We start from the raw sequence: 13989 nt of genomic DNA, 5'->3' as shown, positions 1-13989 counted from the left end.
CACTTAAGGATTTTGCATACTAACTCCAAAAGTTTCCAAAATTTACATTCCTCATGTAAATCTTGTCCTAAACTTAAATATCAACTCAGAAAAATTTAAAACAAAACACAACTATGAAGAACACACTATGGTCGAAACATCCATAGGTCATTTCCCTTTATTTTTGTTGCAATTCCTTCCAACTTCAAAACTCATGCTTAAACCAAAATTTTGCAACAAACATCTTCCAATCCTAAGTTCAAAACCATACTTAAAACATCCATTTAGAAAAAGCTAATAATTAACACCAAACTTTTTTGTAAAAAGATCCAAGCACTTGAATCACAAGTTTTGACCTTAAATCAAAACATCTCCAAGAATTTCAAAAATCAAATCTTACTTCTAACATATTAATAATATCATCCTAACATCAACCATGCTTTAAATCATCGAACTAAAGTCACCAAAATCACAAAATAACATTTGGAGTTTTTGGTTTTACACTTAGTCCAAAAACATAAACTTTTTCCTCAACTAGTTTTGATAAATCTCTTGATCTATGACTTATAATTATATGATCTTCAAACCAAACCATCACATGGTTTAAAAAGATGTCCTAAAACATATATAAGCTTCTAATTCAAGATCACATGGTTAGAAATTAACCAAAACATAAATTTAGCCAAGAATATCCACACTTTGGCTTATTTGAATATCTCTTTGCATAAAATTTCATATCTTTGAAACTAACATCAAATATCTTCAAAATAATAATATAACATGTATATAAGATACTTAGTATCCTCCAATAAAATTATTAAAGTCATTAGAATAGGTTTAGACCACCAAAGAGTTAAACTTTCTCAAAACAGAAACTGTTTTTCCTCTTCCAGTTTCTAAGTTTCTAAATCTAAGAAAATCTTTCATCAAAACCTTTAATCATGCAAAAAGCCTCAACCAATAGTCATATATACATGTTAACAATACTCCATAAAAATTTCGGACCAATATCTATCCATTAGCTTGGTCAAAAACTCCAAACTATAACATACTCTCCAGATTCACGCCCAGAATGACCTTTCCATGGTTAAAAATACTTTTGACCGACCAAATGACCATGGAATGATACGAAAAATACATCTACGGAAACTAGACTCAAAGAGGAACAACTTATATGAAGGAGACTTTATGATAAAACACTTACAAAAGCTTCAAAATGGGTGTGCAAAAGAACTCCTAAAAGCTGTCCGAGAGAGAGTGTTTGATATTCTTTCAATGGAAAGCATAAATGAAGATAATTTCGTGGGGAGGGGTGGCTGGAGATACTTGTGGATAAGATATGGAAGAGATGAGGCTGGAGTGAGAGTTAAGTGTAGTTTTCTCCTACCCAAAAAAAATCTATAAATGATTATCTTATAATATTCTATCCAATAATATCTAAAAAAAATCAACTTAAGATATTTTTATCTAATAATATCTATCAACTCAAAATATTTTTACCCAATAATATTCACGAAAATTACCTCAAGATATTTCTTTTTATCTAATAATATCTACAGTTTTGAACAGACGTTTTGTCCGAAAATATGAAAAAATGTTATTACGCCATAAGACTTTAAATAACCCTCCGAGTCTAATGACACAAACCATAATACATTTTGATACTTCTAACTATCTCAAATAATTAAAATCGCATTTCTGGCACCATAGTGAGTGATAACACTAACTATGTTGACAGGCTAAAACCTATGCGATTAGTCGATTTGTGTAAACTTACGGAATTTTCACGAGGTTCTTAAGGTCAAAAGAAATTCCACAATTGAATTTCTAGCGGGCTGTTACATTCCCCGCCAATAAATTTCTTTGCGACGGACATTGTCTAAAACTTCTACACCCTCTCTCCTGACAAACATCAAAGGAGAAAGGTACACTCACGCTCCATCCTCCCAAGGAGCAAGAGTACTATCACCTACCTTCCGCCAAAAGAGGGGTAGGACAAACACCCACATTCCTCCAAAAGAGGAGTGGGACTTAGACTATTTATATTATTTATAAAACTAAAAAACAGATTAACAAAACCAAATACATAAAAAAAAGGTAACGGGCTGTAAAGCAAAAAGGCCCAGCCCAAGGCCCAGTGGGTATGCATATGGGGGCCCAACCCGTTAGGGTTTCTTCTCATTCCTCAGCTGCCGCCACCCATCATCATCCCTTCAAACCTCTACATCTCCCCGCCCGCCTCTTGCCCGACCCAGCCAAGCTCTCATCAAGAGAAGGTTCTGAGGACAGCCCACGCCGCATCCTCCACGCCGCACCAAAGGATATCTCTGCTTAGCCGTGCCCCGGCAGTACCAGCCCTACGTTCCAGCAGCCCCAAACAGCCACTCCAACGGCCCTCTGCACTCCACAAACAGCCCATGCCGCCTCTGCTTAACACCGGGAAATAGAGCAACAGCTCAAACCGTCCGCAAGAGCCCCTGCCCAGCCACGACCCCCCACAAGACCCGAGGCCAAACCCATGACCTCCGAATCCTCTCCACCAGATCAGCCCACGCCTCCGCAACGCTCTACATCAACACATCGCCAAACACGACCGGGGAGAGGAGCACTGGGGTGAGCCGAGGGCAAGGCCTTGGCGTAAGAGCCACGGCGATACAGCTCCCTCCACCGAGAGCTTAACCAAAAAAACCAAAAACCAGAAACAAGAGAAAAACAAAACTAACCAGAAACTAGAGAAAAACAAAACTAAAACAACAGCCACTAAGAAAAGGAAAAGGAAAAGGAAGGGGGAAGAGAAGGGAGGATGGAGCCGAAGCCTCGTTCCACGCCCCCCCCCCCCCCCCCCCCCTCTGCAGGAGCTGGTTCAGAGGTAGCTGTGTTTCTAGAGAGAAGTCGGAGGTTCTCTCTCTCACTCTGATGTCAAGTACTCATGACTCTGGTATAGGCTTTAGATCTACCTATTCCAAGAAAAAAGAATCATGAAATCATCCAACAGAGCCATCAAACTTGCTAAAAATGGATGCCTTGTCTTCTGTAGAAATATATTAAAAATGGAAGTGCCTCAACAAATACTTGAATCATAAATCACATGTATTGTGTCTATTCCTTCTTGGTTATTGTTATTACAACCTACGCTGTAGTTAGTTTGCAAGTCCTTTCTCTGGAAGCTTCTCAGTGGCAAGATCACTGGGAAGATCGAGTCCATGAGGTATTTTTCCAGGATAGTTAGTCGTCGAGGAAGCTGATCCCATCACACTGCAGAAACAAAGAGTTAGAACATGATAAAGCTAGATTATATGGATGCTACATTTTGAAAATGAATATGCTCACCTCCTATCTATGAAGACCATTGAACGGAGTTCACAATTGGCAAAACTGCACAATCACACTGTATTAGTTAAAAATCTTTATAACCATTAAGTATGGATAGTTTATGGAGGGAGTTCGAAGGTCAAACTAGTTAACCCCTGAGTCAGGTGTGTTTGGGTGTTGAGAATATCTCAACACTTTTCAACATATTCTACTACTATTCATTACTTTATTATTACTTTTCACCTATTTTTTATTTTTATTCATTAATTTTTACTACTATTTAATATTTTATTATTAATTTTTACATACTTTTTCACTACTATTCACAACATATATCAACACTTCTCAGCACCCAAACTAAAACCCTATCTCAACAACCAAGAGAAAATCATTGCTCTAGAAAAAGTGATCTACTTTGAATGATCATGGAATTCAAAATCAAGTCATACAAGTAAAACCATACTACTGAAGGGACAAGAATGCCTTCCATGAGGATGCCTCAGCAGAATAGAGAATCTAACCAACAAATTTAAGTACCTGAACGAATAGATAAATAGAAGTTTCTGGGGATTCATCCTCGACAAATGACTCAAAATTTTCGATTTAAAAAAAAAAAAAAAAAAAAAAAAAAAAAAAAAAAACTCAAAAGAGATTAGCAAAAAAATGTAATTCTGAAATGTAATTTAAAAAAAAAATGCAAAATGAATTCATGTAAATGTCGTCAAGTGAATGAGCATATATTTTTCATGAACGAAAGGCAATGGGAAAATCAGAAAAAATAAAATAGAGAAGAAGAGGGGGGGGGGGGGGGGGGGGGGGGGGGGGGGTTTGTGGTGGAATCACACGGCTAGACTACAAATTCAGCAGAAGGCGTCAACTTCTGATCGCACGAACATGGTGCGTTATATTTTAAATCCGAGAACCCGATTCTGCGTCTACTAAAATGTTTTATGCGTGCGTGTGTGAATGCAGTACTTACTTTGGGCATATTTCATTCTTAACAACTGGATGACAATCATTTCCAAAAGCTTTCAGGGTTTGAAACAAGAATGCACTGTGGGTGACAATTGCAATCTCCTTCTCTTCACGTGTCCACAACCTGGGCCAATTGAGAAACAATGAAAGGAAAAGAAATAATTTTGGGGTATGTTCATGGCCATACTTGCAACCAGATGATAGCAAAACGGATCAAAATATCTACAGAAATCCCACTCAACCAGGATAAAAGGTGGAAAGGATATACAAGAACCATGTGGAAAAATTCATCTCATAAGCAATAACCAAGAGTTTATTTGCAATTGTAAGGGAATCATCCCAAATACTGATCCATACATCTGAAAACACTGGTATATTTTAAGTGAAAAAAAAAAAGAAAGATAATATTACACAAGTGACTTCATATGTATGCAACACATTAACATGCATGTATTACATATTGGGACTCACTGTAGAACACAAACAATATCGCATTTTTTTCTTTTCCTTTTAAAAGAAGGTGAGCTTGGATCCATGAAAGATCAAGATCCCATTGACATGGGACGACCATGCCAGCTAATAAGAAAAAACGGAATATTCCTTTTAATAAACCAATTTTGTCGAATGATAGAGCATGTTTGAAAACCCATGGCCGATCTCAAACACGATAAAGTAATTTTTAAGGTAGTTACCATTTCAAAAACTTATGTCCCCTATCGGCAACGTCCTCATCCGTCTCTCTAATGTCAGGCGTCCACAAAATGTCATCATCATTTTCTACCTGAACAAGAATTACAACATGAATAAATAATAAACATGATTGAATTGAAGACCAGGTAAACAAGTCAATAGCATTTGGAATTGACCGTCAAAGCCACTCGTTGGCACGCACTCTAAAGCCCCAATTCTGGTAATTTACTTACCAGTGAAAAATCAATCGCTGGAAAAAGTGGGCGATATTCCCTAATACTTCGCCTCTTATCACATGCATTAACTCCCTGTAGTGAAAAGAAGACACACACACAAGTACAAATTGAGATGACAACTAATAACCAATTAATGGGAAAAAAGGGAGGGACCATCATTTGCCCCAATTTTGATTCACTTCTTGTTAATAATTGGATAAGTACTAAGATGTATATTACAAATGGATAACTTTGTATGCATGCATGCCAATATACATGCAGAAAAGGGCCCTACAATATCCATTATTATATGTAATGTGGCATACCAAACGTTCACGGCAAAGCTCTACTGCTACAAACGGTGGGCAATTTAGACTTGAAATTGCAGGATGGCCACTGTTCCCTGTATTTGCAACCATTAGAGGAGGTACATTTACCCCATCTGTGCATGCTTCACCACCAAAGGCTCCAACTGCTGTTTGCATGGTCCTGCAGTGAACCATTGTTACCCATGAATTATAATTAAGAGTTAAAGCAATTTTATTTTTATTTTTATAAATAGATGAAATTATAAACGTATGTTTAAAGCAATTTAAACATGGAGACCCAATTTGTTTGGTGAGGAACATGCCAAGTCATCTAAACCAAAAGCCCCGCTGGGAATAGAGATTCAGAAAACGATTAAAAATAATAAATGACGTTTGGCTTTTTACATATCATTTCTTCGTGCATCTTAAAAGTTATGAAGCCTGAATACCTAAAAGACCTTGGACATGGACTTAGAAATGGCTTAGACAGGGCTGGATACATGCTTTTACACTAAATAGATATTTTTAGTTTCAGATTGGGGGGATATGGCTGTTGGCAGAACTTTTAAATACATAGTATTCAAGTTAGAAGCCAGACAAGCGTCTTGGTGGTTTACATATCACATACAAATTTGACTGGCCATAGGGCTGGAAATGTACAACAAGATATGTTACATATTAGAATGTAATTATGTGTATATATCTCAGGGCTTTGAGTCATGAACCTGAGGCAATATTGGGTTTTTACTTGAAAATATTTCTAAGAATCTGCCTACTGGTGCTAGAATGACCTTGATTTCCTTTTTAAGCACAACCTGGACCTAATAATATTGGCAGGTTAAGCAGCTCTCATAAACAAATAAGAGCATTGGCACTGGAATGCAAGTCTAAAATTTAGACTTTTGTGGATATTTTACTCTGCATCAGATTGGCTATATAATAAAAATTTCAGACTTCAACTACAGTAAGTCTTATAGTCCCTCGTCAAGTATGGTGAGCCACTGTTTGCTCTGGATAATAATATTTTATTATTTCATCAAATCTCTGCCTACTCTTTCCCTCGTTCTTTTCTCTTTCTTCAAGCCTGAGCAACCTCGCGCTCTTCTCTCCCTTGCTCTTCTTCAACCCGCAAGCTTCCTCGTTTATCATTCTGCATCTCCATCGATCGCCTTCTTCCCTGTCTTCTTCCAGGCAACCAGTAAGTCTCTTCCATATCCTCTTCTCTGAGTTTCTCCTCTCCCTCTTCTCTCATTTTTTGATTCAATTCACCATTTCTCTCATTTTTCTCTTCAATAAGCGATTAAACAGAGTTGTCGTCGTGGTTTTGCAACTCCCGCAATGGCTTCTCTCAGAAAACCCTAGCGACACGACCGAGCTCTGCCAAATCCATCCTGCCTCTCTTGGTACGTAGTTGCTCTTCCATTTTGCCTTTTCGGATACGCACATTAAAATTCAAATTGATCAAGATGCTCTATATTTCCTTGCAAATTAGCACCTATGATTTCTTGAGTTATGATGATCAATTTTAATTTAGATTATTGGAGATTTATAAAATTAATGTTTATTGGGTTTAAGATTTTCACAATACCAGTTTAGTTGAGTTGATGGATTCTGTGATGGAATCAACTGTAGAAATCTTAGGTCTCATTTCTAGATACATCTGTTCGACCTAGGTATGCATCATAAACTTTCATTATTTTTTTTCTTTTCTTTTCTTTTCTTTTTAATGTTTTGTTCCTCTTGTGTTCTTGAATGATGGCTCGATACATGTGTTGAATCTGGTTTGTGTTCCTATTCTGTGAAGTTGAGTCTGTGGTGGTCTGCTATGTGGTCTTCCAAATGCTTTTCTAACTATAAACACTTGAGATCAAGCATGTTGTAAAAGGGGTAAACCAGCAGAGTTGCCAGGAGCTAAGATTTGTTATCCTTATACTTGTAAAAGTCATTCTAATGATTCATGAACAATTGAGTGTATGAAATTTCAATGGTGGAAACTGGTATGCAGTAGCCCCTCTGTTATGAAACTTTAGTTGGTATGATTTTCATTTTCACTCATTTGTTGAAGAAACTTTATATATTGTTTTGTGATCTGGATCAATAATCTTTGGCATGTGAGTGGTCTTTATATATGCTAAAAGGCACTATTTTGATTCCTAAAGTGTTGATATTATATTTGAAATAAGGAGCTAGAGCAACAAGTTTTAATACAATGAATAGGCGATTTTCTCAACTATTATATATATATAGTTTGGGCCCATTTTGCCTCAGTGGATTTTCTTTCTTTCTTTTTTTTAATTTTTTTTATATTTCACATATTTTGCTGACCCATATTGCGCTAGAGGAAGTGGGACTGTGCTAGCTATTTTCTATAGTCTGCTGCAGTACATGGGTGCTGCAACCTGCAGATGCAAGCCCAAGTGCTCATCTTTTCCCCTTTCATTCATCTTCATCCATCGAAAACTACTTGACTTAGCCATTTATTTTATATACCAAAACTGCATCTTTATATTCATCTTTATTTTATATGACCTAATCCATCATATTGTTATTGTCCTTTTCCTCCTTTGCTACTGCAAAGTCTACTCTAACTTGGTTGGTTCATGTTGGAAGTTTCATTTTGACCAGAATAGAAAAGTAAACATGCGCATGCATGAAGGTTGGTTTATGCTGATTTTTATGTCTTGTGGGTTTTCTGGTGCGAATGCAGTACTGAGTTTTATGGGCATTACAAGTGCACAGGACCAGGAGCTAGCTTTAGCAGGAAGAGTGTCATGGTCCAGGGAACTTACTGACAAGGAAGCCGAGCCTTTTATTTCACTTAGCTTCATTGATGAGTCTGAATGGATTAAGTTGTAATTAATCCACAATTTTTGTCTTTCTTTTTAACAATTATTGATCATCTCTGTAAAAGTCTTGATATTTTATTATTTAGAAGTGAAAGTAATAGATAGTTTTTGTATATAGTTTTGATAAGTAGTTTTTGTACATATCTAACATCTTGTTGAAAATATATTTAAAGAAATATTGGTATGTTTGTATATGTGATTGTTGGATGAATAGTTGGTAAAATATATTTATTGAATAATTAAGTTAAGGGAAAAAATAGTTGAAAAATAATAATTTTATTTTTTAATAAAATTATTAATTAATATATGAAGTGTATTTGTAAAATATTAAAAAAATTTATCAAATATCTTTAAAATAAATAATATTACATTATTATTTGGAATTAAAAGATAGCTAGTCTAATATGGACTAATCTACCTAAAAGTTTATATTATAGACAAAAGATCACATTGAAATTTCATTATAGATTAGATTATTGCCAATGCTCTAATCCTAGAAAAGCTGATCACTGAAACCACACTAATTCTTCACCACTTGATTCTAGCGGTAATAATGATGCTTGTACATTGCGTCAGAATCCAGTGGTGAGCTTAGTGGAAGTGATCTGCACCATTTGCACGGCATTAAGCAGATTAAAAAAAAAATTAAAAAAATATCAAAAAGAGGAGGCGACAAAATTGCAGTGACTTTTACCTTAACAATGGGGAAACAATGACTAGTTCAATGCTTTTGGAAATCCCACATGCTTGAACATGCTTGCGCAGATTATGAACCTATCATGCATGGCACAACGAAATCATTCTATGCCATCACTTTTATAATCATATGGGAGAATATGATATCTAATACAAGATACAAGCAGGACAAGAAAGTTTAGAAATCAAGCCTATGTGCGACAAAACTTACAAGTTTTATCCAGTTTCCTATCATCAGAGTAATTCTTATTTTATTTGACCATTGCAAATAAGGTTAATACAGGATGACCATGGCTTTCTACCTAAAAATTAGTTATATAAAAGTTTCCATAGCAGAATACTTCATCGACAACATAGATGCAATGAACTAACAATTAGAACATAATTAATCAGCAACTACCTGCTTCCAGCCAAGAGGAGATAGTTTTGCATCAAAAAAACCATACGATGAGTATGCATCATGATTTTTCTCCCCTGCCACGTTGTGAATCCCTTGGGCATGCCTTACCTGTACGTAGACATGGCTTGATAAGACATATGCTTTTTAAAGTATAAATAAGACAATAATAAATCATCTCCAAAAATAATGCATACAAGTGTCAAGCGTACAACCATAAATCTTCTCCACTAATAATAACAAACAGAATGGAAAAATTTCCACAAACCAGGTGAAGAGTCTTGCAACGATGCAACGGGTAGAGACTTTGACCGCCAGTGGAATCCATGTCTGTGGTCATAAAAGAAAACAACCAAAAGAACATCATAAGATCATCCCCTTTAAAAATCTGGCCTCCACTAAATTAGGTGATAACCATGTGACAAATTTATGCCTACTAGGTTTGTCCTGATGAAGAAGCTAATCAAGAATATTGTTCATAGACAAGTGCTCAAGTACTACATAACAACACAATGTTTTAACAAAGGCGAGAATAGAAACCAAAAGCAATGGCAACATTGGAATCAATGCTTCGGTATGTGATAAAGCTAACAAAAGCGATCCATGTGGTGCCCCTAAAGCATACGCAACAAGTGATCCATATATGACTCCAACGGAATGAGTGAGTTTGGAATCGAAAGTATATATGCCAGAATAATCCCTAGAAAGGTTCTAATAAAGAAGCATATAACAAAATAATCTCCAAAAGCGTTCACAATTTGACCAAGTTGAGGAAGAACCACAAAGAAAAAGGATGAGAAATAAAACAATAACAATAACATCGCGATCAACGATGTAAATAGTAAAAACAAATAAATACTTTGATCTTATCAAGCTTAAAAAAAACAAGGGGCGGATCGAGCACTTCGAGGGGGTCTTGCCTCCACAACTTGCTTATAGCAATCGAGTGAAAAATGATCTTCAGGATGATTTGACATACGGCATCTACAGGGAACTTATAGAAGCTAAGCTATATCAGTATGGAAACAAGATCACGCCTGAGCCTAGCAATCCAGGAAACTTTAAAATCAAGGCAAAATCATGCTAAAAAAGGAAGGGAATCGAGGTTATTCGCGGGGATCATATCATAGTTGCATAAACTAATCGGTTTGAACAAAGCATTCATAATTATCAATTACTACCAGCAACCACGAACTTAGTTAATGAAATCCGGAACCACCGACTTCAAATATAAATCCAAACGACGTAATCAAATTAGTAAATGGTATTAAAAGAAAAATATTTGCTAAACCTCCGGGCAAATCCGGTAAGTTCCCTAATCACTTACATATTTCGAACACCAACTAATCGGAAAACAAATCAGAACTGGGTCGAGAGCCAAAGAAGCGACTTGAGATATGAATGGGAGTGGGGGACAAAGGAGGAATTGAGGTAAAGAGTAGGGTTACAAATATGAATAACGGTACGGAGAGTAATAATAAACACACAACACATTTTCATGATATATTTCATAATAATATTGTAAAATGAGGACATTTTTATAAAATAATATTACTTTTATAAGATATTTATAAAAATATTTCTCATTTAATAAATATTAAATTGTGAAATATGTTGTAGAAAATATTGTGTAAATCATTTTCGGCCATGAAATAATTATACCTTTTGTGATGAGCTTTTAGAAGGAACGTGGTCCTATGATAGACAACTTTTTATGGTTAATTGGTGGCTGTCGACATTATTTTTATTTTTTTATTTTTTGTAAGCGGTGGCTGTCGACTTTCAGTTATTAGATTTGACTTTTCAAATGCAAACCTTTTCTTATTTTATATGTAAAAAGAGGATGTTATGTATCATTATAATTTTATTTATGTAATAATAGTTGTTTGTATCTCACGTGATCATATTTTATTTTAAATTATAGAACTACTCTTTAAAAAACAATTGACATGGATGTCAAAAAAATAATAATAAGTGACATGGTATTGAAGATTGCTTTAGATGACGAACTTCACAAGAGGACATTGAAGATTGCCCAAAAGTTGCCTTTGGCTATCCAGACATCAACATTTCATGGAAAGAAATAGGAATCGTATAATCTGTCTTTGGTGATGATGGGCATTTGATTGTTTTTCTTTCATAGAGTGTAAATTGAAATATGAAATAACTCCTTACTTTTATAGGTTCTTTTTGAGAAATAAAATAATTAGGATGTGAATTTTAAGGGTGAGGGTTACCTTTTCGTCATTTGGTTCTCATCCAGTGTAAAAGATCCAATAATCAAATCACGCATGGTATGTTTTGTGGAATGCAAAGTCCACCGCAGGAGATGAGCCAAAAAAAAAGACAACATTATTATAAATCAATCAAAATAAAGAGAGAGTTTCAAATATAGAGAAAGAATGAGAGAGAAATCAGAGAGGTTGAGAGAGAATGAGAGATGTTCTCTTATTGATCTGTATATCAAACTTATCAATTTCTTAAAGAATTCAACGATATATATAGGCGTACAAAGGGAACTATGCTAGCTCACTATGCTAGCACTATGCACTATGCATTTGACGACTAGATAAATGTGGTCATACAATTCAAGATAGTTTATAACACTTCTCCTTTGGATGACCATATTTAAAGAATATGCCTCGTTAAAACCTTGCCAAAGAAAAACCCTGTGGGAAAAAAACCAATGGCAAAGGAAAAAGAGTACAGTATTCATATGTATCGCCAAGTGCTTTAGGATTGCCTCATTAAAACCTTGCAAAGGAAAACCCAGTGGGACAAAACCTTAGCGAAGGAAAAAGAGTACAATCAGCACAAGTCTTCAAGACATTACTTCCCCTGAAAAGTGCATGATAACAGGTCTTCAAACCTCCGCATTCCAATGTTCTGCATAATCTTCTTAAATGTTGCAGTTGGTAATGCTTTAGTGAATACATCTGCCAGATTTTTTACTTGACCGTACCTTCTTGATATCAATTTCAACTTTCTTCTCATGAATTGCAATGATCTTCTTGTGTGTATCTGAAAGATAACTCGCATTTGTACATCCAACTAACTGTGGACTTGATCCATGTTGATAAAATAATCACAATTGGATCTTTCTGCTGATCACTACTCTTCTGGAGTTGTACTCTTCTGGAGTTCTTGTAAATAACACAGTTAGTGGAGAATTCATCAACATTAAACCGCTAACCTCATTTTTAATAAAAACGGTGGCCAGCCTTTTGAGATCAGACAAGCACCGCAGATTTTCAACTCCTCTGTAGGTGTCAGGCGTGCTGTTAGGTGCTACAGCTGTCAACCGTGCTGTCAGGCACCTCAGTTGTCAGGCGTGCTGTCAGGCGCCGCAGAGCTATGAAGCTATATTTCGTCTCTTTTCTCTTGCTTCACGAGAGATGTTGTATCATAATTTTCTCTATAAAAGAGATATTCAGCTCATCTTCATTCACATCTCATCTTCTTCACTTTTCTGTAATCATACTGCATTTTTACTCTGCAATCTCTTTCTACATTTTTACTCTGCAATGGCTCAGCGATCTTCTCATGGCCAATATATGAGGTACTCTGCACCTCGTTCATCAGCTGTTCCTGCTTCTACCACAGGTGCTATCATGCAATATAATGATCTGACTCGTAGGGCAGATAATGAAGCTATCTATGAGCTTGTGAGTCTCGGTACCCGATACTCATCATCCATTGTCGCATTTTCTCAGCGACTGCAATCCAGAACTTGTGGAGTTGACGATCTCCACGAGAATATTGCTATACTTCAGCGACTTCTTCTGGAGTCCAACATGAAGATAGAATCAATAAAGCAAGAGAATAGGAATTTAAAATCCTTGCTTAAATCTTCTTTTCGATTGCCCACCGCTTTAGATAGGGATGCCATGCAGATTCTTGAAGAACAAGAGCATTTGAAGAATGAGGCAAAGTGCCTTAAATTTCTGTAATTCTTGTTTCAAGATAATAAAATAATATTTCACAAATATTCATATTTGTGTTTCTATTTTTTGGTAAATGTTCTGTGTGCTTTATTTCTTCTTTAATAATGCACATTTCATATCAAACCCATAATATGAATCTGAAATACTAATTGTATTAAAAGATGACATTTCATGACTAATAACATCATCCATCTTCCCCTTGAAGCCGCAAGGGTTTCAGATTTATATTTCAAATATATGCAGTTTTTATGAACTCTTCTGGAGTTTCAATGACATTTAAATCATATATATAAACTGCAATAATAGCTTGTTTTCATTTGCGTTTGGATTTCTTTAGATCATATAAGGATCTTTGAAACTTGATAGAATACATATTTCCAGATGTATTCATATTAGAAGTTTTAGACATTTTCTATCCTTCAGGGATTTTCATATATATATATATATATATATCATGATCCAATGATCCATATAAATATGCAGTTAATCATGCATATCCAAACTCTCGGTAACTTTCAAGCTAATAAAAATCTCAATATGATTTCAACCACTTTAAAAACATATCAATATTGTTTCTTCGAGAAACTAACTTGTGATCTCTATATCACATTTTCATATTAAAAGTTT

At 35.5% G+C, this 13989-nt stretch overlaps 2 protein-coding genes across 9 annotated transcripts; one reads left to right on the top strand and one right to left on the bottom strand.

The window, feature by feature from the left end:
* Positions 1-2985: 2985 nt before the first annotated feature.
* LOC122317337 (phosphoglycerate mutase-like protein 1) lies at positions 2986-10900 on the bottom strand. Of its 3 annotated transcripts, none has more exons than XM_043134351.1 (10): positions 10746-10900; positions 9687-9748; positions 9422-9529; positions 9020-9099; positions 5498-5660; positions 5190-5264; positions 4959-5047; positions 4271-4390; positions 3310-3354; positions 2986-3234 (listed from the first exon to the last, which is right to left on the bottom strand). In XM_043134351.1, exons 2-10 carry the CDS (start codon positions 9744-9746, stop codon positions 3120-3122), a joined length of 855 nt encoding a protein of 284 aa, XP_042990285.1. In that variant the 5' UTR covers positions 9747-9748; positions 10746-10900; the 3' UTR covers positions 2986-3119. The 3 variants fall into 3 exon arrangements, with proteins under 3 accessions (XP_042990285.1, XP_042990286.1, XP_042990287.1); XM_043134352.1 differs by lacking the exon at positions 10746-10900 and adding an exon at positions 10339-10357; XM_043134353.1 differs by lacking the exons at positions 9687-9748; positions 10746-10900 and adding an exon at positions 9616-9660.
* On the top strand, positions 6356-8519 carry LOC122317338. 6 transcript variants are annotated; one of them, XM_043134356.1, is made up of 4 exons: positions 6356-6677; positions 6788-6882; positions 8090-8135; positions 8219-8519. In XM_043134356.1, exons 1-4 carry the CDS (start codon positions 6470-6472, stop codon positions 8269-8271), a joined length of 402 nt encoding a protein of 133 aa, XP_042990290.1. In that variant the 5' UTR covers positions 6356-6469; the 3' UTR covers positions 8272-8519. The 6 variants fall into 6 exon arrangements, 3 of the variants coding, with proteins under 3 accessions (XP_042990290.1, XP_042990289.1, XP_042990288.1); XR_006244420.1 differs by lacking the exon at positions 8090-8135 and having other exon boundaries at positions 8187-8519; XR_006244421.1 differs by lacking the exon at positions 8090-8135 and having other exon boundaries at positions 6777-6882; positions 8187-8519.
* Positions 10901-13989: the final 3089 nt, after the last annotated feature.

The sequence above is a fragment of the Carya illinoinensis genome, chromosome 7 (assembly GCF_018687715.1).
Source record: "Carya illinoinensis cultivar Pawnee chromosome 7, C.illinoinensisPawnee_v1, whole genome shotgun sequence".
In the NCBI taxonomy this organism is placed as follows: domain Eukaryota; kingdom Viridiplantae; phylum Streptophyta; class Magnoliopsida; order Fagales; family Juglandaceae; genus Carya; species Carya illinoinensis.
Note: the sequence above shows the minus strand (reverse complement) of the source record. Positions and strands in the feature narration are given on the sequence as shown.